A 23,937-nucleotide genomic window follows, 5' to 3' on the forward strand; every position below is an offset into this window, starting at 1 on the left:
AGACTTCAGAATTCAAAAATCATTGCATAAGGAAAAATGCAAATGTTTGGTTCCACTGACTGGAAAATAAGCTAGTTTTCCAGAGATGAAATTGGATCACATTAAGGTTATGTGCTGAAAATACCTTTACAAAGGGTTCTGCTTATAATTTGCAATGCCTTTAGAGTGACTGAATCCAGTAGTTTAATAAAATAATGAAAAAGATCTTTGTTTCCTAAAATGTCTTGATACAACAAAGGTCAGCTTGTTCAGAGAGGTTGCCAGGTTCAGAATGTATTATTATCACATGTGATAATGAATCTTGTGTACACTGCAAACAGCTACCTTTCCAAACCTCAATTCATTTGCAATTCTTTATCTTCTGATTATGTTATTCAGAGAGAGATAGATATGAAAAATTGCAAGCATGTGTATATAAATATATATATATATGTATATTGCAGATAGAAATCCAGCTTGGTGTGTATATTGCTATGAAGTTCTGTATAATTACACTACAGAAATACATAATTTATAACTCCTACATAATGTATTTGGAATTCTTCTTTTAGTACTGTAGTGGTAGTAATTTGATATTCTACAATTCTACTGGTGCAAAGAGCTGCTTAGTATTGTACAGTTCTTAATCAGAACACAAATGTCACTGTTTAAGAATTCCACTTTGTGTTTTCTTGTGGTAGGATTTGCTCTGTGTTGTATTTCAGACATGAAGTACAAGTAGACACTTTCAGTTGCAATAGAATTACCTCCAGGTTTTGTAGGTCATGGCACCTGGGTGAGCTCCCATAGCACTTTGGAATGCTCTCCCAATATCAATCCTTTTTTCTTTCCAAGGCACGGGTTGTTTGAGAGGGAGAAGTGTATGTCAACATATTTGTAACTCTGGCTTTTTTTAACTTTATCCAGGCAGAGAGACAGGATGGGATGCTACAGGGTTTCAGTTTGCTCTCTGTAATCCCTTGGAAGTGTTTAGCAGTTTTCCTGCTGTTGTATATGGAGCTGTTCATTCCAGAGGTCCTGCACCTCTCCTAGGATGAGATGATGGACATTTAGAGCAAATGAGAATTCCTATTAGAAGTTAGAGACTATTTAAAACTCTCTGCCTCACCTTTTCATTTTTCATTACATAACGGATTGGCTTACATTTGTCATGTCATCAGGAAACTTAAATAAATTCTGTGGTGTTTTTTATTTGTTCCCTTTAGTAAAAATTTTCTTTTAAAAACATTTTCTTAAAAATAAAAAAAGGCTGCACCACCCTGAGCCTTCATTAGTTTTGTTATGGGAAGTCCCCAGCATTAAGCTGTGCTCTGGGTGTAGGACTTTCTAACTGTAGAACAGAGATATTTTGAAGGAAAAATGGCATTTTTCACTACAGGTTGTGTGCATGTGAATTATAAGAAACTAAAGTTGTCAGTTAAGGCAAATATTAGTTGCTGCTCACTTTTCATCACTTTAGTTTTCCTCTGGCCCCTCTGTCATCCAGCTCCCTGCTGTGTTGCTTCTCTTGTTTTGAAATTGGAAGCTAATGATTTCTGTTGTGGCTGTAGTAGTTGTACTGTTGTGGTAGTAATCCCATGATTATCCTTGTCTGTTGGCTATAAGCCTGACAGTGAATGGAAAAATGAGAACTTCTGTCCCTCTGAATGGGTACTTTGAGGCAGTTGGATGTGTTAATACAGCGCTGCCAGATCTGCCCCAGTGCATCAGCTCTTTGGTGGAATACAATCAATGCTACTGTTACTTCTGGAGTGAAAATGTAAATCTGGCAACTGCATGAAATGGCTTTGTGGTCACCCTGGGTTTGGGAATATTCTGTGTGAGGGTGGATCTATCCCAGACACAGTTTATGTATTTTTCACCCAGCCTGGTTTTAATTAAATATGGTGGTAACTAATGCAGAGCAGAGCTATAAAAAGGCCCAAAAAGTAGATGTTCTGAACAGAGAAAAGGTTAACTGAGTGAGTAATACACCCCTGCTACTGTTATGTGAAAGGATGGATACAAAATCAAATGTCAAATAAGGTGTGTGAGTCATGTTTGGAGGACTGCCACAGACTAGCCTGAAAAAGTTTTGGATACTGGCAGCAGCTACTCACTGATAGTAAGTGAAGCATTATGGCCTTTGCCAACAGGAGTAAGTTCTTTCCGAATTACTTGCTGATGTGTTTCAATAAAAAGATGCTCAGCATGGTCAGAACTTTGAATGTGGAGTTTCACATGATTTTTTCTCAGTGCTGGCATCCACTACAGATGTGTTGTGCCGTCAAGGTACAGTCACGGTCTTGCCTCTTCTGTGGCTCTTTGTGGCTCTTGGTGTGACAGGGACTGGGTTTGTGTTCCTTCTCCAAAGAAAATGTGCTCATTTCCTCTTGAAGAAAATCCATGTGGCAGGGTTGTTCACAGGTAAATACTGCTTTGGATCTCTTGCTGCAGAACTGAGATGCTTGGGGTTTTCAGGATGCCGGCACAGTGTTGGTACTTGGCAGTTCCTGGCTGTTCCTGGTGACAGTGGAATGAGGCTGGACAGATGTGAGCTGACTTCCCTAAGCCTTCCCTGAGACTGGATGCCAATACCACCTTTGTGACCTGGCATTAACCAAGAGATAGAAGGATACATTAGGAATTTAACCTTACTATTTTTGGTAAAAGCACCTACCTGGCTTTACCACATATTGAGGACAATAAAAAAAATGCAGGATTCTTTTTTTTCCCTTCTACCTTTCCTGGTATAGACTATTTTATCTGAGTCCAGAAGAGATTGCCAAACAACTATGTAAAGTACATTGTCCATCAGAGGAAGATAACTAAGTGAAGGATTCAAACCAGCATGGATCACAGTTGAAGGGAAATCACATCAGTGGAGAAAAGCATGGTTTTTTTAAAGGACTTTGTAGAGATGCTTAAGATTTAAAGTCAAGGATAACCCAGCATAACTGAGAAGAGAGTAAGTATTGACCTCCTGCAGAACTACTTTAGATGCATCATGCACACCTAAAGCACTTCCTAAATAATGTCAGTTGTCTGATGTCAAGTGCTGGAACTTAATAAAAGGAAAGGCACCTTTCTGCTCACTCTGAGATTACCTCTTTAGAAAGGAAGTTGTGATATTTTTTAAATTAAATTACATGCTTTTGAGAAGGATAGCTATTTTTGAAAGCTTTTTCTGACACCTACACTTTCTCTACAAGCTTCTGAAACACAGTTCTGTGCTTAAAATGTGTAATGGTGCAGTGGGTTGGGTTTGACAATGTAATAGCAGCTTCTCAGGGGGGCCTTGGCTTGGAACCACCTTCAGAGATGTGGCAGGAAAGGCTGACAAACCCTGGTCAGTGCAGAAATGTTTGTGGGGCCCAAAGAGGCTTTTTGACTTGGGTTTGCTGATTGAAAAGGGCACTAGAGAAGAGAAGTGTGTAGGAAAACACTTTGATTCTTCCCATGCTGTCCACATCCAGGCTCTTGCATGCTCTTATAAATAAAAAATTGCAGCACAACTACCTAATCCCAGTAATTTGCCCTCTTAAAGCAGTGGTAGCCTCTTGGAGCTTGCACTGTGCAAGCTACTCGTGTCAGAAGGAGTCATTTATAGTGCTGTGGCTAATGGAAGGAAAGGGCTGAACAGCTGAGTTGCAGATTCCACTCTAAGGGTTTTTTTCATGTTTCCGTTGGCTGAAAAATTCTTATTAAGGCATCCCAGGCGTGTGAGCTTTGGAGCTCCATCTCCTGAAACGGAAAAAATAAGGAGTCATCCCCTTCTGCTGCAGCACTTGGCACCAGTCTCGAGTGGAAATGTCTGATTGCTTTGTCATCGCAGTGGGCAGTGCCACACGTCTGGGATCTGCATGGGGCTGTACAGCTGCACTTTGCCTGGCCTCTTCCACACAGAAAAGGTGCAGAATCCCGTTCAGGTTGGCAGTTCACATCCCTCAGACACTTCAAGGGTAGAAAGGATTATTATGGTCATGTTGGAACCGAGAACCACACCAAGGAATCTTACTATCAGGCCTGTAGCTTCTATTTGGGTAGGAACAGATGGGAAGGGGAAAAGGAAGTAGAAATGAAGAAGAGGCGATTAGTGAGGGTAGGTGGGAACTGTAAAAGCAAATGAGTGCCAGCAGCTATTTTAGATAAGTGCAAATCTTCTGTGAGCACCAGTGGATACATAGATTTGCACTAGCAGGATGCCCAAGGTGGTGCATTGGTGTATTCACTGAGCAGGCAACAGTGTCACAGCACCCCTGACAGATGTGCGTTTGGCATGGGCAGGATCAGTGACTCAGCAGCTGACAACACTGGATGTGGCTCTGTTAATCATGTTAGGTGGACCAGTAGCTACTTTTCATCAAGTATGCTCAGCTGAGCCACTCAGTGTCTCAGTTGTAGCCACTCTGGGAGTTCTGGAGTTTGATCTGGGGTGATACTGTCAGCTCTGGGTTGTGTGGGTCTGTAAAATAGAGGTTGGCTTCCAGGACTGTGACAAGCTCTGAATGACCTGTACCCTGCTATGGGATATCTGAGCTGCCAAAGCCCGTCACCTTCTAGCAGAGAACTTGAGAACTTAGTTTGTGCAGCACTTGGTGGGTACAGAAAAAAAAAGTCCGCTAAGGTGCCTTCAAATTTGAATAACGAGGAAACCCCTGAGAATATTTGTTAGTTGGAGTATGAAAGGAGCCTTTTGTTCAGAGGCCTGGCAGTAGCTCTGTTTAAAGCTGGGCAGGCCAAGGTCAGGTGAAGGAAGCAATACTCACTGGTGATTGTGCCAGGGGCATCTGGAGGGATGCAAAGTAGCGTGGCCACATCTCCAGAGGGAGAGCTGGAATAGCTGTGTTATTCTAACAGATTGTATTACTGAGGATGTCAAAGTTGCACTTCTGTGACTCACATTTTTACCTTCTTAAAACCTCATGTTTGTTTGTGTGTGTGTGTTGTGTGTAAAAGGGAGAAAGGCTCCAGTTACTTTCCAGTGATTGTGCACACCGGAGACATGCACATCACTGCCTTGAATTCAAATATACTCCATTATGAGGTGGGGGGGGAAGAGCAGAAAATCTGCTTAGCAGTCTGCAGGTGGAAAAGCCTGGGATTGCTGCAGGAGCCCAGGAGGTCTGCATGAGTACCTCAGTCCCGTGCAATTCCTCAGGAGTGGTGTGATCAAGCACACCATGCTCTCTGAAACGACTCGTGTTTTTCTTTGAGAGCAAATCAGCACTATTAATATTCACATCTTCCTATGGAGAATTGTGATCAGCTGTTCTGTACGTTATTTGCACGCTGTTGTTGTCATTTGATAAAAGGAATCACACCATGGTTCTTTGCTTCAACGTTAAATGCTGTGTTGGATGCTATAATAGCCTAATCAACATTCAGACTCAGTCAGCCATTCCAGTGTAAACATTTTTGGAAATTAAGAGCATCAAAGAGTAAAAATGTGAATAAAAATTAGTGGTGCTTCTCCCCTGTGTCTCTCAGTTGCATTTTACATTAAGTGTACTAATGAAATAAACACTCTTTTGTGTAATTCTTGAAATGACCCAGATCTCCAGTACGTGTCTGAGCAGGCACCTCAGTGGTTTGCCTAAATGGAAGGACAGCCAGTGGGCATTAATTGTTTGACCAGGTGCACAGCCCTCCTTAAATTGCAGCTGAATAGAAAAGTTTGGTTCAGTCAGCAGCAGCTTCTGCAGTGGAAACCCCTTGAGTATCTGAGAGATACTGAAAACAGGCTTTCTGTGGGTGTTTTTGTAGTGCCAGGGGGAAGTTGCAGGAACCATTTCCTTGGCAGCAATACCGGCTTGAGCTATCCTGTGATACCCTGTGCTCTCCCTGGCACAGGTTGCCCAGAGAAGCTGTGGATGTCACATCCCTGGGAGTGTTCGAGGCCAGGTTGGATGGGGTTGGAGCAACCTGGTCTGGTGGAAGGTGTTCCTGCCAACAGCAGGGGCTTGGAATGAGATGAGCTTTAAGGTCCCTTCCAACCCAGGCCATTCTATGATTCTATGAAACAGGCAGATCACAGGAAAGATTGAGGCAAATCCCTCCCCTGCTCCCCAGGAGAGGTTGGATGTCTGTGTTGTTGTTTCAGGTGTGATTAGTACACAGAAGTGCTTCAGGAAGCAAAGTGAGTTTAATATGGATTTTTTGGTTTCCCTTCTGAAAAACTCCTGACATTCTTGATACAGCTCTCAAACTAGTGAAGTAATGACCTTTTTGTTTCCATAGGTAACATTGTTGGCAACCTGGGACACTCTTTTTTCAGCCAGAGCTTCCTCGGAAGCAAAGAACACGGAGGCTTCTTGTACGTTGCAGCAACGTATCAGTCCCTGCAGGACCTGGTGCTCCCAACCCCACCGTACCTGTTTGGCATCCTCATCCAGAAATGGGAGACTCCCTGGGCTAAAGTGTTCCCCATCCGGCTGATGCTGAGACTCGGAGCCGAGTACAGGCGTAAGTACCAGGCACTGAGCTGCAGTAACTTCTGCAAGTTTGTCCACCGTGATGGGCCAAAAATTGGACGTCTTGCCCATCTGCAGTTTTAATTGGCACATGTCATAAATCTGAATTACCATGAAAAAGATCTGTTGTTAATTTTCCCCAGAGCTTTTTCCCAGAACAGTTCAACAAAATAAGTTTTAGAATGTGCTTTATAGGGATTTGTAATTTTAACTTTTGAAGTTTCGGGAACAGTGTGAATTTTTCAGAAAATACCTACATTGCCGGAGAGCAAAAAGAAAATCCTAAAATTTGCTTTCTGAGGATGAAGACTGTAGGTTAAACTTGTCCAAGGAAACATTCATGTTAAAGATGTGTAGGGTTTTTTGTGTACCCATGAGGTTTTTTTAAGTAGTGCATTTATTCCCATCAATGTTTAGAAAAACAAACAGAATGCTCATATTTTGGATGTGACATCTGCTTTTTAGCACAGAAAGAAATGTTTTCATAGTGACAAACAGAAGTACCTGCTCTGACACATTGTGAAGCCGGGCTTTGCATCGTTTCCATAGCTGTGGTTTGGATTTAGGCACATTCCCATGTGCTGGGGCAGTTGTGACTGCAGGTCACTTCCTCACTGTCTTCCTGGAAGGTGCTGCGTTTGTGTCCCAGGTTTCCTGGGTTTCCTTCCATCCTGTTTTCTGGTGGAACTGTCAGATTTCAGCCATTTGTGCAGCCCTGCTGGCTCTGCAGCAGATCAGATCAGCTCAGGAGTCCCTCTGGGCTGCTGGATTTGCAGAAAACATCTGCTGAGCATCCGCAGATCAGCCGTACAGCTCGGGCTCAGGGAATTCGGGGCATCTGGGATGTAGCTGAGCTGCTGTTCACAGACACGGGAAATTCAGCCCTTGTTGGTGCCTCAGGGCACTGAGCACGAGTTGGTCGCTGTGTGGGGGCTGTGGTGCTTTCAGACACTTCACCGGTGTGCAGAGGCTGGAGCTGATTTCCATCAGGAAATCCTCACGATGTTAATTCAAACCTGCTGAGCACTTTGCAGCCCCTTCTGAGCACACTGGGAGCTGTGGAGATGTGTGGCATTTGGGGAAATCAGACTGACTGTTTGCCTGAGGATAGTTTAGGAACCTTCCTTCAAACATGTGTTTAGGAAGCCTTGGCACTGTGTATCACTGCATGAGTCATGATCCAAGCATTGTGATGGCTCCTGCTGCAACATAACGTCAGGCAGCCAGATCCATACACTGCCCTCGGAATTGCATCACAGATGTTTTACAGGTATGGCCAAGCCAGCCAAGGAATGCAGGTATTTCACATTGCTGACATACCATAAATGGCCTTTTAATTGTTTTTGACATAGCCCTGTAGAGGTTGCAACCTTCTTATGAAATAATGAAAACAGCAAAGGAAATAATCTGGATTATCACTTGAATGTCACACCTGTCAGCTACAGAAGTGCAAGGCTTATGATGCTGTAGTGGAGAGCAGCAGGAGGGTTGTACAAAAAAAGGAAGAAACCATTTCGAAGGAGTAGTCTCAGAAAAGCATTTAGAAAGGCCATCTTTGCCATCAGGGTCCAGATCACCAGATTCAGTCCTGCAGGGTGGCACTTGTCAGCTTTCCACATAATTATTCTTGTTTCTGGGGCCATGACACACATGGAAGATTCATTATAGCCTTAAATCCTTCTGCCCTTTTGCTTTTTAAACACTGGACTCTCCAGCCTCTTCTTTAGCTGCTGCTCCCCACGTTCAACTGAGGAGGTGGTATTTGAGTCCGGTTTGCAGGATCTTGGTATGTAAATTACAATCTGACCTGTTGTGTTTTGTTTTATTCCAGTTTATCCCTGCCCACTTTTTAGTGTCAGATTCCGTAAGCCTTTGTTTGGAGAGACTGGACACACGATCATGAACCTCCTTGCAGTAAGTGCTGCCGTGGAATTCGCGTGTTCCGTCCGTGGGAGTTCCATCAGCGTGGGGAGAACTGAACTCCTGCTGCACTTGGCATCAGGTTTAGAAGATGCCAGGGGAGATAGTGGGGATTTTACTTGCTGTAAATTCACTTTACTTGTGAATTTACTTGCTGTGCTGATAGTGGGTGTGAGCTTTCATCAGCACAGTGAATTGTAACCCAAATCAACATCCTAAACCTGGCCACCGGAGGATGTTTGGATGTTGAAATAAGAGCATTATTTGCTCAGATTGCTTCCTCAGAAGTGCTGGGTCATCACAGTGTGCAGTCACAGCTCTCTGATTACACAGTGCTTCAACTGAAGGGAAGTTATTATCTCTTCCTACTTTGCAAATATTTTCAATATAGAAAATTCTCCTTGATGCATGACTTAAATCTCACTGCTGGAAAAACTAATATCTCCATCCAGTAATGTAACAGAACACAGACTCAGGTTGTGTTATGTACAGTGATGATATTCAAGGCTGGAGAAAATTAATTTGGATGTAAGAAAATGAGTGAAATGACTTACTCTGACTTACAGTCACGATTATGGTTTTCGTTTGTGTACTGCAATTACACAGGTTACAGGCCGTGGTGTCCCTGTCCCTCCCTGCCTTTCAGTCACTGATTACAATTATTTGAATGAGTTAACTAATAGTCACCAGGATAGTTATGAAACCTCCAATGTTAATGATGATCATTGTGCCTAACTTAAAAACTTGTTTTAATTACCAGGACTTCAGAAATTACCAGTACACACTGCCTGTGGTCCAAGGTTTAGTGGTTGATATGGAAGTCAGAAAAACCAGCATCAAAATTCCTAGCAACAGATATAATGAGGTAATGCTTATAATTCATACATTTCTCTACAGTTTCTTTGTGGTTGGAGTACCTGAGATCTAAAGGAATTTTTATTTTATTCACCACCACTAGGGAAAACTACCTCAAAAGCAAATAGTAAATGCAGGATGCACAGAGCTTTTGGAAGTGAATGAGGGTGGCTGCACAGGAAGGACACAGTTCCATTCAGTATTAATTAAACTCTTACACTTTTCCTTCAGGTTTTTGAACTGTTTACATATAAAGTGTAATATGTTTGATTTGAGCAAATAGATTGACAAACTTTACACTCGAGGTAAACTAGGAAGAAAAAATGCATTAGCTTTTCCCATCTATGCTGTGTCTTCCCACTCAAAGCATTTTGTAGTATTTGTTGGATTGCTGATTGTTTTATGTAAAATTTCCCTCAACATCTAAATTTTATACTTGATTTCTGGTGTGAGAAAATCAGTCAGCATCTGTAGGAGTTAGTGCTGCTGAGAAAGCTGGGGGAGGAGGTATTTGAACAGTAATGAAAGAGAACAGTGGAGAAGGTGATTGATTTTGTGTTCTGTCTGAGGAGAAGGGGGTAACTTGGTACTTTGAAACCAATCAGAGCTGGGGAGAGAGCAAACCTCCCAGGCAAATGGTATTTACAAGAGTTCTTGTAAGATCAGAGCAGAATTGCAGCTTTATCTGAAGAGGGAATTCGCCTGCAAGAAACATTTGAGTAAAATACGTGAGAATAAAGAAATTCATTGGGAAAAAAAGACAAAGTGTTCTTAGGTGAAGTTTGAAGAAGATGAAATTGATGAAGCCAGAAGATAAAGGGTCTGTTAAAAGGTGTTTTAATTTTTGATGCAGTTGTGAGAGAATGGAGGAGGTCAGGGAGGTTTGTGTGAATTCAGTCTGGATTGGCACAGCCTGCAGTTCAGTGCCAGCCCTGCCTGGCCTTGCAAGGTGTCAGCTCCACTTGTGTCACACACTGACTGAGCAGGGCTAGGAGGGACTTTCTGGGTCAGGGAACCTAATAGCAAAACCTCTGCCTCGTGCTTGGGTTTTCTTTCCAGTGTCAAGCAAGGATTCAACTTTTTAAACTGAGAAAGTGTTATTTATTTAACATTATTGCTTGTGATCCAGTTGAAAGGTTGAATTAGTAGAAATTTTTCATCTGAGTTTAGTTTAAATTAAGATGAATTAACCACAAGACTTTTTTCCCCATGTTAAGCAGTATTTAATTAGAAAAGACTGTCACTCAAACTATCTCAAAAGTTAAAAACTCATTTAAAATCTCATGCATGGATTAAATGTGGAGAATTCAGCATGTAATTAACAAATTACACATTAATATGTAGTTTTATATAAATACATATTTTTGTCTTCAAATTATTTAAATTTTCTACAACTTAGAGTGATCCTTCGTTGCGTGTTTAGTCCCTCAGCAAAGGTGACTGTCATTTCTTAATCGGTTGCCTTCTAATGAAGCACAGTTGCCATGTCCAGTTGTTGCTTGTGCTGAAGGCAACTGCTAAACTCCACAAAGATGGCTGTTCTGGAGCTAAAATCTTCTTTCTGGGGCATGACATGATAGACTGGATAATGAAATACACTGTTGTCTGATGCAAAATCGTAATTAAGTTTCCTCCCCAAACATTACACCTGTGCACATTTGTCAGTAGTGAGCATCAGCTAATGTTCCTGACACTATAATTAAAGTTTTGTGTTGGACTGAGGGAGACAGATGTGTTGTGTGTAGCCTGTATGCTTATCAGCTCCAGGAAGGAGAGGGTGGGAGTTTGAGTGCTGCTTAGAGATGTCAAATAATTCCGCATTTTCCTTCTTGCCAGGGTTCTCACTGTGGGGGAATTTGTGTAATTCAGTTTGACTTGTTTTCTTTTAAGCAAACATGTCATTTTCGAGTTTGAAACAAATTCCAGAGCTAGATGACTCTTTCTGTTTTCTTTTGGATCAAAAATTGCGTAGTCTGTGCCTGCCTGAAGACGTAGAGTGGAGAGAAGGAAAGGAACTATATAATGTACAAGAGTGTTTTGCCAAGGCGTGTAACTTGGTGTATGTCAGATGATAAGCAGCAAAACTGAAGGGCAGAGGCATCACAAATATTATTGGATGCTTTCTGGAGGCCTCCTTTGCAGAGAATTAAAATTCTTTCTGGATATCTATGATTTGGATCTTTTAGAAAAGTATTTTACCTGGAAACATTAATTCCAATTTCACCAGTTCATTCGGAGAGACACTGAAGCTTTGGTGTCTGGTCCTGGCAGAACAGGATGAAATGGCCCCAGTCTGAGTGCCCATGTGGCATTTATGATTTTATGTCCTAAGCAACTGGAGTTGTGTAAACAAGCCAGATATTTCCTCCCAGGGTTTTTCTAATGTTTTTTCTGTGTATTTTTCAAAACAGGCTAGAGAGAACAACTTTTGCAACTTACATAGCTCAGCTATCCCTTACACCATTTATCTTAACAGCACAAAAGGTGGCACTTTAAAGAATCCAGGCAGCAAAAGACCTGAACCCTCTTCTCCAAAGCAGTTTGTGGTTCCGAGTGCTGAAACCTGATGTGGGACATGAGCACTGTTGGGAAGCTTGCCCTGTCCAACTGAACAGCTCCAAGAACCACCTGTTTCTGGAAGTGCCTGCTGAACTGGGTGGGAATGCTAACCCTTTGTGTTTGCAGATGATGAAAGCCATGAACAAGTCCAACGAGCACGTGCTGGCGGGGGGCGCCTGCTTCAACGAGAAGGCCGACTCGCACCTCGTGTGTGTGCAGAACGACGATGGGAACTACCAGACACAGGCCATCAGCATCCACAACCAGCCCAGGAAGGGTGAGAGGGGCTCAGCTCTGCCTGGGTGCTGCTGTCCCAGCGCTGTGGGGCTTTGGGAATCGGTCACAGCTGGGTTTGGTTCTGTTAGAGGAAATCATTCTGAGCGCTGGCGTTACTGCTGGGCAGCTCTGCGAGTTGGACCTGCAATGTGAGGAGTAGTGACATATTGCCCCATGTGCTCTTCACCCCTTGGTGCCTTATTCCCCTTACAGAACCCATGAGCTCAGGTGTCAGGGGCACACTGCTTTGCAGGCTGTGTGCAGCCCACATCACACTTCTGTGGGTCAGTGGTGCTGTTCTGACTTTGCCCGAGATGTGCTTCAGCAACTTCAGAGGTGAAGCAAACAGAAAATAAAGCACAGAGCAGTTGCTCCCTTGTCCCTGTGGCAATGCTGCTGGCACAGGACAGCTCAGGACTTGTAGTGCTCCAGAGGTCACAGTGCTGGAACTGGCTTAGGCAACACCTCTCCATTAATAATGAGCTGGCTTTGGCATTATTGGAGGTGCAGGTGAGGTTGTGGTTGCCTGTGCTTGACCTGCACTATGTGAAAAGAAGATCAGATTTAGTATGAGAGAAAGGCAAATAGGAATAACCAACAACAGCAGCAGCAGCATTTTAATAATGCAGCTTCAGGAAACTTCTCATGTTCACCTTAATTAGACCATCTGATTTCCAGGCTATATTTTTGTTACAGTAGGTTGAAAGGCTGCAGCAGCAGTGTGCTGAGAATTTAAATGTGGGTATGGGGAACATTTCTGGCAAAGAAATTTATACAATCTCCAAATGAGAAGAAGACAGAGGCCGACGCTGGTGTTTTGCAAGTGTCCCCAGTCATTCCAGTGAGTTCACTGGCATGGGATGTCACTCAGGACTGACGGTCTTGTCTGACTTCTGTTAACTTCACGTGGGGGACAAGAAGAGGGATTCCCAGAAGGAATTTCATGATGCTTAGTAGTCATTTAAGATAATTTTACTTTGTCAGATGGCTCTGAGCTGTGGCCTTGTCAGTGGGTTGCTGTTACAGTGCAATCCATAAACAGCTCACACAATCTTTGCCAGCTGTGTGGGAACACTTAGAAGTTAATTATGTACTTGGTTACCCAAAATTAGTAATTCTGAAATTTAGAGGTGTTTAGGCAGGGAGAGTGAGAGTGATGAAAGAGAGCATTCATTAAGCTTGACAAAAACTGTTGTCCAGTTTAGAAACAAACTGAGTGATTTGCCTTTGCATATCCAAGCCTATGATGTGCAATACACTCACCATAATTCCAAGCAGCATTTGTCCTGATTTAGGTTAATCACCTCCCTGGCTGATAGAGCTGCGATACCTGATTCTTGTGTAAGGCATTGCTTTACAAAAGCCTCACTAACCCTCTCCTGTTGTTGTTACAGTGACTGGTGCCAGCTTCTTTGTGTTCAGTGGAGCTTTAAAATCCTCTTCAGGCTACCTTGCCAAATCCAGTATAGTGGAAGGTAAGAACTGAACTGCTTCTTAAAACACATTGCTTTCCTCTTACAGCTCAGCTCTGCAGCTAGCAAGGCTCTGTCCTATGCCTTGGGTCTTGGGATCATCTTGCTGCTTCAGCTTTATCCTACTTTTTAGCAAAAAAACATTTTGTTTCCTCTAATGAGGAGGAATGTGTGCAGATGCTGTAAAACAGGGTCACAAGAAAATGAGGGTAAGATATGAAATACCTGACTTGGGAGCCTGTGACTGGTTCTCTGGTTTGGGTTGAATGAGGAAATCGTGAGCCTAAGATATATGGAATGTGTAACTCACCAATCAGAAGAGGAAACCCTGCTGAACTTCCTGTGCTACCCACTGCTCTGCAGTGTGCAGGGTTATGAACGTGCATTGTTTATGTGCTTGTGTGTGGGCAGCTGAGAACATGACCAGTTGAGATTGTTGAGCTGGTACCTCTCTGATGTGGTTTGTTGTCAGATCACAGGAATAGAGGAGTAGCTGCTGATGGCATATGCTGGGCTGGGAGCTGTTAATGACAGCTGTGCAGTCACCTCCCTGTAGCTGGGACAGTGCAGACAGGAGTGGGTTAGTTCTCCTTACGGCTTGTGGTGAGGGATGGGAGGTGCCCACACGTCAGGCAGTGGGCACAGCTCCGTGGGGGAGCTGTGAGTGTGCAGCCATGGCTGGGGGTCACCAGGGCTGACAGGCAGCCAGCCCTCTGCCAGGCACTGTGTGCAGGTCATTGTGCCATTTCCTGGGTCTGAACTGGGGATTGTGTGAGACAGAGGTACAGGGGGAAATGTTTCACTTCTAAGTCATTTCTGCCCTACTTTGGTCTGGAGATGTGGTTTAGTGGTGAACATGGCTGTGCTGGGTTAACGGTTGAAGTCAATGATCCTGGAGGTCTTTTTCAAACATAATAATTCCATGAATCCAAAGTTCTGTATCTGTTGCCACTGGCAGGCAAGCCCTGATTTCTCAAATTCTGTCACTGCTTCCAGTGCCAACGGCGGTGACAGCAGAATGGAGGGGGGTCACGTGGGGCTTCTGAGGGTGGCCTAGAGCAGGTGCCAAATTTTGAGGCAAACTCCTGTGGCCATTGCTGTAGCTGACTTCACCTGGGAGCTGCCCTTGCCCTGACTGTTGTTTGCCTAGTCAGCACTCAGCAGAGCTGCATTTTGGGAATATGAGAGTTCAGAAATGGTTTTACAGAGCATTGCTGCCCATGATGCCTAAAAATGAACATTAAACCTTTGTGTTGCAAGCAGAGGAAGGATGTTTGGGGTTTTCTTCTATGTAGGCTCTGTTTGGTGTGGCTTATCTTGGCTTATGAGGATTTCTTGGTTCCCCAGATGGAGTGATGGTCCAGATAACTGCTGAGAACATGGACTCTTTGAGGCAGGCCTTGAGAGAGATGAAAGACTTCACCATCACTTGTGGCAAAGTGGATGCTGAAGACCCTCAGGAACACGTTCATATTCAGTGGGTAGAAGATGACAAAAACTTTAGTAAGGGGTAAGTAGAAGAGCAGTCACTTGACACTGGTGACCGATTCTGTTAAAATTTTTAATTGATCTTATAAGGCACATGAGTCTTCAAATCAATAGGAAGTAAAAGTCTGTGCCTCTCTTTTGAGTGATAAGATGCAATTAATTGTCATGAAAATGGAATTGAGATACCAGAGCTTTGGGGCATCAATTTAGAAAATTGCCAATGCTATGGATTTTTTGCCATTGCCAATATCCAGTTATTGGAAACCACTAATCTGTGTCCAACACTCAGTGCTGAACCCTGCACAGTGTGGTCACTTTGCTCTCTTGGTGCTTAGTCTGCATTAAGTAGAGCTGGAAATAAAATTGCTGAACATCAACAGTATCTTTGGACACTTGATACTTAAGCCAAAAGAAAGGTGGATTTGGCAGCTTAAGTATTTATGTCAGTAAAGTGCTGTTGGGATGTATTTGATATTTAAGGACTCAGCACCCAGAAAGGGTATTTCTGTAGTTTCAGGCTCTCCAGATCAGTCTTGGGTTTTGTAACCAAATCCTAGGCTGTGTTAAGTCGTGTTTCAGGTATTGCTGGCCTGAGGAGTTTACAAATGAACAGAAATCCAATCTGTATGAAACTCCTCTTTGCAGCGGTAGCACCTCAGGGAGGTACCTCCCCCAGCTCTGGAGAGCAGCTTTGTTGGAAATGAGCAGCTGGTTTGTGCACGTGACCCCGTTCAGGGGCTGCCCTGATTCCAAGGTAGTTCTCTCCTGGGCTCTGCCCAGCTCGTGTCTTCTGCTGCGTGGGAACTGACCCTTCTCCCTCCCTTTTGCAGCGTTGTGAGCCCTATTGATGGCAAATCCATGGAATCCATAACCAGCGTGAAGATATTCCACGGCTCAGAGTACAAGGCCAACGGGAAGGTCATCCGGTGGACAGAGGTGAGTCTGTCACACCCAACTGCACATGAGCCAACAGCAGCACTGGGGCTGCAACCACAGCCTCCTCTGCCTTGGACCTGATCACCCAACTCACCCAAATGAGAGCAGCAAATGCTCCAGAACAATCCTGTGTTGCCTTTCCTGCCTGTGAGGGCAGATACCATGCCAGGATACAACATCCTCCCACTGCTGTTACCCCAGCCTGTGCTGCTCTGGCCCCCTCTGCTGACAGGGGTGTGGAACAGGGGGGGACAAGAACAGCACTTGGTGACTGCATTACACAAGGGAACAGCTGCTTTCATCTGCATTTGAGTTAAAAGCTGCCTTTTTACACGGAGACAAATCTTAATATAAATTGTTTTATAAAAATGTTATTTCGAGCCACCTTCTCTGAAATGGTTCATGTTAAAATGAAAGTGCTGTGGCATCAATCACTTCAAAATGCTTGCACAGCTGATGTTACCTGTGACTCTGTCAGCACACAAATGCTGATGTCAGAAGATTTCTTCAAGTGTGTCACTCTGCAGCTTGCCACCTTTGTGTCCTTTTTTTTCCCAGGTCAGAGGGGCTCAAAAGAGACAAGTTCAGTGGCAACAGTAGCTCAGATCTTCAGGCTTGTGCTAAAAATGTAATGTTTCTGAAATTACCATCTGTTTAAAAGCAGGTTTTCATTAAAACTGGCTGCAATACATACTGAATTTCCATAGTGAGGTTTTTGACCAGATCTCAGAGGACAGGACTATTTAAATCTTCTGAAGTTTTTTATTTTTTCTCCCCTAAGGTGCCTTGTCTTCAGGGGCTTTTGCTGGCCTTCTCTGAACAGCTCTTCTTTAAGTCTTCATTTGTAAAAGTTTAAATGGCATGTCAGTAACCCAATTTTCTAGAAAAGCCAAGTGTTATGTCTTGTGTTAACTCTTCCCTTCAGGTGTTTTTTCTTGAAAACGATGAGCAACACAATGGTCTGAGTGACCCAGCTGATCACAGCAGACTGACTGAAAACGTGGCAAAGGCTTTCTGTCTGGCTCTGTGTCCTCATCTGAAACTGCTGAAAGAAGATGGAATGACTAAGCTGGGTCTGCGTGTCACACTGGACTCGGATCAAGTAAGTCTTGAATAGTTTTGGTTTAACTGGGGGGTTGTTCCCCAAAGAGGGAATACAGCACGTTAACCAGAATGTTGAAGAAGTACCCATAGCAGATGCTAATCAGGTGGTGCTGGCTGTTGTTTGGTGTTTTGGGACATCTGTTAGAGCTGGAAAGCCAGTGCCCAGCCTGAATTAGCATAGGCTTGACCCCCATATGGCATGAGCAGCACCTGCTCTGTGCTCAGAGAAGGCTCTGAAGTGGCCTTTTCACCAGCAATTCAAGATAGGAGTGTATTAAACGTGCTCCTGTGTGAGCACAAACCATTGCTCACAAGGTGGCTGCTCCTAAAAGATCCCACTCTGCATTTGAGGCTGAGGAATGGACAGAAGGTCCCCTGGAGGGCTCCACAGCCACAACTCTGAGCGGAGCTGAGTCCCAAGGGACAGCTGGGCTGGGCTGGGAGCAGCTGGACTTAGTGTCACCCAGCTCCTAAACACTGCACAGCTTAAGCTGATAATGCTGAGTGTGGGTCCTGCTGCTCTCAGTGAGCTGCTCTGGCAAAGCAGTAGAAAAAAGAGGCTTCTTTTGCCCAGGCAGCCATAGGAAACAGAAGTGCAAAAACAAGTGGAAAAGCTGCTTTAGTGCCTGCACTAAGTTCAAGCACCAATTCCTCAGGCAGAGACCACAGCTGCTCCTCTCTCCCTGCCTGCTGACTCACAGCCTCATGCCCCTCTTAAAACCTGCTCTTACTTTGTATTTTTTAGGTTGGTTACCAAGCTGGGAGCAATGGACAGCCACTGCCCTCTCAATACATGAATGACCTGGACAGTGCCTTAGTGCCAGTGATTCATGGAGGGGCCTGTCAGTTGAGTGAGGGGCCAGTCATAATGGAGCTCATCTTTTATATTCTGGAAAACATCTCATAAGAGGACTTCATTTTCTGTTCAGACCTGTTCCAGCAGCAGTTGTATCTGAATCATTTGCACTTTAAAACTGGAAAATTAAGCTTTTGTTAACACTATTGGGGAAGGGGGGGAGGGGGGAGGGACAGTTGTTCCATAATTCTAAATCTTCTATGCATTGTCAACAACCAGAGGATCAGGGCAGCTTCTATACTACAACATGGCTATGCTATCCTTGCAGCTAATCCACTTCTGTTACTGTTTAGAAAAATGTTCATGTTTAAAGACTTACAGTCCTGTACTCTCAATGCTCAAAAGGGTGCAAAGATCACTGGGGCATAAATAAAAAGTGAAACTCCAACCTTGTAGTGTTTGTAGATGGCCATGTAAGAACCAACAGCCAAGCCCTCCATTCTGACCTCATCACAACCTTTGTGGGTATTGTAGACACTGAACAGTAACGTTTACATTATTTTGACCAGATTGTTGGTTGAAATACGTTTGGAGAAGCCCTTGAGAACTATGGAAAGATTCCCCAGCCATAACTCCCTTTGTCTGTGTCCAGAGGAGCAGAAGGACAGGCAGGCATGTCTCCCAAGGTTCTGTGACCTGCAGTTGTGTGTGTGGAATAGGCTGGTTTACTTTGTTCCTCTAGTTACCATAAAGTCCCTCACCTCGGCAGGTTTCTGTAATGTCCTAGAACAACTCTGCTCTTCTGTACCTTGTTTACAAATCTGTATGAAGCAGAGGTAACATTAGCCCTAAAGTGCAGTTATATCTCGTTCCTCCCCCCCAGTAGGTCCTGCTTTCTAGAGCCAAGCACCACCCAGGGCAGCTGTGTCCCCTCCCTGCTGTTCCCGGTAGTGTAACGCCCGTGTCACGTATGCAGCTTGCACCTCATCCTGCAGCCCCTGTCAGAGCTTACCTGTGTAACAGTGTAGAGTGGCTGTTCCTGCATGTTCTGCTGAAAAAGGCTTTGTGGGCAGCTCTGAACACCTGCACTTGGCCCAGTGCTCTTAGTCTCACCTGGGAGGGCTTTGGGAAGGAAAGCAGCTGCTCATGTCTGCCAGGGCATTAAGAAGCTGAAATTGAGCATCAGCCAGAGGAAATGTGGTTCCATGTTCTTACTGTCTCCATGGAAAGCTGCTAACCAGCAGGAAGAGCTGTAAGCAGGAGAAGGGGTTTGGTTTGTTTAGCCATAGTCATGCAAAGTAGCTCTTGTGAGTCCCTCCCAGGAAGAGGGGTGAAGGTTTCTCCTCCTGTCTATAGAGATAATTTATTTGGGAAGAGAGGTGCTAATTTCTGGTGAAAATTTATGGTGAACATTTATGGTGTGTCAGACATTGCCTGGTAACTCCTTGTTGTCCCTTCTGGGGGAGGCAGCAGGGCCTGGTTTGGTTGTGCTGTGAGTGAGTAACACCAGCGTCCTTTCCGAGGGAAAGGGGAGTGCAAGGCCCCTGGGAGACTGAGGCTCTAGTTTTTAAACAAATAAATGCCATTGGCTGGGCAAGAGAAAAGGTAACTGCACATAGTGATGTGCACACAGCCCAGTGCCTGCACAGAGTGCATTTGGGAATAAATGGCTACTGCTTTTTAAAAGAAAAAGCAAAGTCTGACAAATCCAATGTTCCAAATTAGAGCTGGTACCACCCTGCCCTTGGAGAAGGCAGGCAAGGGAACTGGGGCCAACTCCACAAACAAAAGCTGGCCAGCAAGAGGTAGCCCACTCCCACACTTGAAAGGGTGTTCATCCAAGTGAAGCCTTACCTCTGGCATTTGGGAGAAGGTGGCTTAATGCAGCTCGTTTAATGGTTCCTGCTGGGCAAAGCCTAAACTGTGACCCCCCACTGCTCCTGCTGAAGTGTCTGTGCAGCCCAGCTGGGCTGAGGGCACTTGGATCCCCCTCTGCACGCTGGGCCTGCACTTTGGGTCACACAGCACTACACGGTGTAGGCACCATTCAGCACCTGGAAGAGCATTCCAGAAACTCGGAAATACTTCCTCCTAGAGCCTGCACTCCAGCTTTGCCACAGCAGCGGCTTTCCAGTCACTTTAGTTGCATTGTTATGCTCAATAATGCAGTAAAAGAGGTGAAAAATGTTTATCTTCTCTTCCTTTGCCCCAGAAGTCTTTTAGGTTCGGATTATGTTTGTGCAAAACACTATCAACTGGTGACTGACATGTTTGCTTCAACCATAGCCTTTGAAATGACCTTAATTACCATGTTGTTAAGAAATGAGTACTTGTTTAGAAAAAAATTGTACTTTTAAAATTCAGTTAGTTAACACTGCAAAAAACTGCATATTATATTTTTATTTTCAACATGTAGTTTTGTATATTAAATTTATTGAAATTAAAAACTAAACACTGTATTGTCTTCATCTGCTCAGAAGGACAGAGGCAGCACTGCCTGACCTGTCTGGACTCTGTCCTGTCTCCCACCCTGCCCTTCCAAACCCTCTGGGCAGGAGCACTCGGCTCCCAGCACAGGCACATCCTGCCCTGGGAGATCCCTGGTTTCTGTTCACTCAGAGAGATGTAAAAACACAAACAGATTTAGTACCACTTTTTGTGTGCTGATCAAAAGCATTCCTGAAAATAAGTCATGATCCAGTTTTCTACATGACAAAGAATGACTATTTTCCCCATCACCTGGAAGAATTTTAAAAGCCTATTCTTGTAAAAAGACAAGGAACATTTGGGAAGCAGCAGAGTTTAGTGTACTTTTTTTTCTTCTCTTTTTTTTAAATTAAAACCTCAACAAAACAAAGGATGAAGGCACAGTACCCTTCTGTGCTGAACAAGCAGTGCAGCAAGCACAGCAGACATCTGGTAGCCAGAACAAAAATGTGGGTCTGTAAACACCTGCTGCCAAGGAGCCCTGCAGCCTTTGGAACCTCAGGTGCCAAGGGTGTGCCCAGAGGAAGGACTCACACCGCTAAATTGCTGCCTGACATCTCTCCTGTTTTAGGAAACAAAAAAAGACCCCAACCCAAACAGGCCTGGACAGGAGAGAACAGAAAAAGCAGTAGCAGACTGTTCACTGAATCACAGCAGCTGCTTGGACACTTGAAAAAAGGAATTCTGGTGAAGGTCTTACCTGTGACTTGACCAAAAAGCTCTTGCACTGCCTCAGGGAATTCTGAAGGGGCTAAACTTCTCCCACAGCACTCTGCATAGTTAATGTAACATTCGTCCTGGTGCTACATTAGTAGTCCCACATTAAGGCAACTGTCTATTTTGTGTAGACTGGTCCCAAGCCCTGCAGCAGCACTTCCCAGAGCCTCCCATTTGCCTTGAGGGTATTAATAAGCACTATGGCTGTTACCAAAATAGACATTAGGTTCAGTAGTGCATTCTTTAACATCTTTGGTGCTTGCAGCTTAGCAGCATCTTCTACGTTCCTTCAGCCCACGGCTTCTGACATTCCAATGGATCTGGGGAAAAAAACCACACAAAACCCATCAAAATTAGTTGCTGCAGTATATAACAGATGGTCACAACTCAAGGTGACATTACATGTAAAATGCTGACATGAAGGTTCTGGATGGTCAACTAGAAAAATCAATGGAGCAAAATTATTAAGCTCCAGTGATGGAAAGTGCTTCGGCACAAGGCCAAGTTGTTACTTCAGGTAACACGTCCCTCAGCCTGACTGAGGCTCACAGGACCTTTCTGACCTCCTTGGCTGAGAGGAAACCACTAAAAGAGTTCCTTTGGTGCCCAAATTCAGACTCATGAACTGAAACAAGACCTCTCAACCTGTCCAATTCAACAGCAAAGCTGTGGCAAACAGGTGATGTCACCCTGAAGCTGATGAATATTCACTTAACTGCCATTTATAACCACAAACCAAAATGTGCTAAGGAAGAGGGAACACAGAGGCTTTGGGAGATCAAGCAAAGGAAGATGGATCACTTATCAATCTTATTTTCTAAGTATTATTCTAAGTAAAGGTGACACCAGAAGCTGTCCCTGTATTTCAAGTGATTGTGAAGCATCTTTGAGATACAAACTAATCAGAGGTTCTGTAACCTCATTTATGAAATTATGTCAACTCCCCACCACAAATACAAAGAGGAATGGCATTGAAACCAGAGCTGTGTAATTAGGTCAATGTCAACACGAGACATTATTCAAGCAGAGTTTATCTGTAGCCCTGTCAGGTCCTGCCCAGACCCCCTTTGGAGCAGCGTTCGTACCTCACACAGAACTAATGCTCCAGGACCAGCCAGTTTTCTGTAACTGTTTGAAGATCTTGACCACTGAGGGGCTCCCTGAGTCTCACTTTTACCTCCAGTTTCCCACCAGTGGGCTTCCTGCCATCAAAAATCTGGAAGAACCACAAAAAGAAGAGCAGTTAGTGCACATATGAATTACAATGTCAGAGTGCAGAGCCTCAGGCATCCTTGAATTTATCTGCCCACGATCCAAAGGTGACAGAGATCACCTGCAGGGATCAGCTGCAGTGCTGGGAGGGGTCACAGCCACGAGATTCCTCAGATTATAATTCAGCAGAGCAGGTCTCCCCCCATCCCAGGCAAGGTACCAAACTCATCTGATACAAAACTGCCCACTGTACACACACAGTTATCCAAATATTCATTTCCCCTTTGTGTTTAATGTTAAGTAGAAGAACACACCTCACCCCCAAAACATACCTCAATGATCTCTCTAACTTCACATTCTGATTCCAGCTTGTCCAGTTTCAAGTGTGCTGTCCCCACCTGCTTGTCACTCCTGAAAAAGGACCTGTTCCAAAGAAACCTTCCTTAAGCAAAGGGTAAGGATTGTCAGGACATTAAAGAGAAAACAAGCCTAAGTCATCACTATTTGCTCCATCACCACATCCAGGAGGGCTGGGCAGGACATGCTACAAACCTGGAGGCAAGAGGCAAACCCTTAACACACCAGACTACAAGGCACGAGATAAAGAAGCACTCATTTGTTAATTATTCTTGTGCAACCAAGTTAAAGATGAGGACAGCACTGAAGAAAAACAACCAACTAAACCAGCACTTGGGAGTGGCAGCAGCTTCTGTCCCTGCACAGGGAGACAGAGAAAACAAGCCCAGCAGCCAGGACAGGGCAATGCTCTGCTACAGGACAGGGCTGTTTAATGGGACAGGCTGAAGGACTTCCCAAGGAAGGGAATCTCTCAGCAAAACAAACATTTCACAGGCACCTGCTGCTTTTGGCACACTACTTTTAGGGGAAAGTCACATGAATCATTGTTTCATCTTGATAAATCAAAACATTTTCAACAAGCAGGAACATTTCAGCTATTGGTTTGATCCACCTTCATACTGGTAGTTTAACAGTCAAAAACTATCGCTACAGAGTCTGGAGGCAGGAAAGACAACTGACCATGCCTGCTGTGTTTTAGATAGGAAATCTGCCAAGAATTCAGAATGTTCCTTTTTTATCCACCCTGTTTAAGAAAAAACCAGGCAAGCAAACCAACGTACAAAAAACCTCCCAAAACACCCACCCTTCTTCCTTTATCATCAAGAGATATTAAGATATTATCAAGGAAGAATTGACATTTGCAATAGAATCTCCATAAATTTTTATATGGAGCCTCATGATCACATCACTGGTGGCAACAGAAGACTGAGACTCTCCATCGATGAGAGTTGACTCACAAAATCATTTAGGGAAGTTCAGACTTCATTAGCTCACATGCTGAATACTTCCTTTACTTCACAAGCACCTTAAAAAACGAGGGATTACATAACTGTATTGCAGTGTGTGGGGCACTTTGCTCAAAACTTAGAGGATCAGCAATTCTTGCTGAATTTTTTAAAGAATTTTTTCTTTTTAAAATTCAAGAAGCAATGAAGACTGGTTCATCCCTGATCAGTTCCAGGGGGTTTAAAGTGAAGAATGAGAACTTGCTCTAGGCTATGGCTTTAGAAACAGCTCTGGGGAAATCTCCTTTTATCTTCAGAAGCTTTTAGGAGAGGCTCAAGGAGAGACTCTTCTTTTGGAA

At 44.1% G+C, this 23,937-nt stretch overlaps 2 protein-coding genes across 3 annotated transcripts in view; one reads left to right on the forward strand and one right to left on the reverse strand.

Moving 5' to 3' along the window:
- ZFYVE9 (zinc finger FYVE-type containing 9) overlaps positions 1 to 20,310 on the forward strand; it is a 56,762-nt gene extending 36,452 nt beyond the window's left edge. Inside the window, exons 11-19 of the mRNA XM_027739397.2 lie at positions 6,220 to 6,444; positions 8,284 to 8,366; positions 9,133 to 9,237; positions 11,913 to 12,063; positions 13,457 to 13,537; positions 14,882 to 15,044; positions 15,853 to 15,958; positions 16,884 to 17,060; positions 17,808 to 20,310. Coding sequence (XP_027595198.2) covers positions 6,220 to 6,444; positions 8,284 to 8,366; positions 9,133 to 9,237; positions 11,913 to 12,063; positions 13,457 to 13,537; positions 14,882 to 15,044; positions 15,853 to 15,958; positions 16,884 to 17,060; positions 17,808 to 17,969 — 1,253 coding nt within the window. The 3' untranslated portion in view covers positions 17,970 to 20,310. The remainder of the gene's footprint in view (positions 1 to 6,219; positions 6,445 to 8,283; positions 8,367 to 9,132; positions 9,238 to 11,912; positions 12,064 to 13,456; positions 13,538 to 14,881; positions 15,045 to 15,852; positions 15,959 to 16,883; positions 17,061 to 17,807) is intronic.
- Positions 20,241 to 23,937, reverse strand: part of CC2D1B (coiled-coil and C2 domain containing 1B) — a 28,543-nt gene continuing 24,846 nt past the window's right edge. For both annotated transcript variants that reach the window (XM_027739399.2, XM_027739400.2), the window contains 3 exons: positions 22,607 to 22,697; positions 22,148 to 22,278; positions 20,241 to 21,382 (listed from right to left, as the gene is read on the reverse strand). In XM_027739399.2, coding sequence (XP_027595200.1) covers positions 22,159 to 22,278; positions 22,607 to 22,697 — 211 coding nt within the window. In that variant the 3' untranslated portion in view covers positions 20,241 to 21,382; positions 22,148 to 22,158. The remainder of the gene's footprint in view (positions 21,383 to 22,147; positions 22,279 to 22,606; positions 22,698 to 23,937) is intronic.

The sequence above is a fragment of the Pipra filicauda genome, unplaced genomic scaffold, assembly GCF_003945595.2.
Source record: "Pipra filicauda isolate LSUMZ 115617 unplaced genomic scaffold, ASM394559v2 scaffold19_size4547281_pilon, whole genome shotgun sequence".
Classification (NCBI taxonomy): Eukaryota; Metazoa; Chordata; class Aves; order Passeriformes; family Pipridae; genus Pipra; species Pipra filicauda.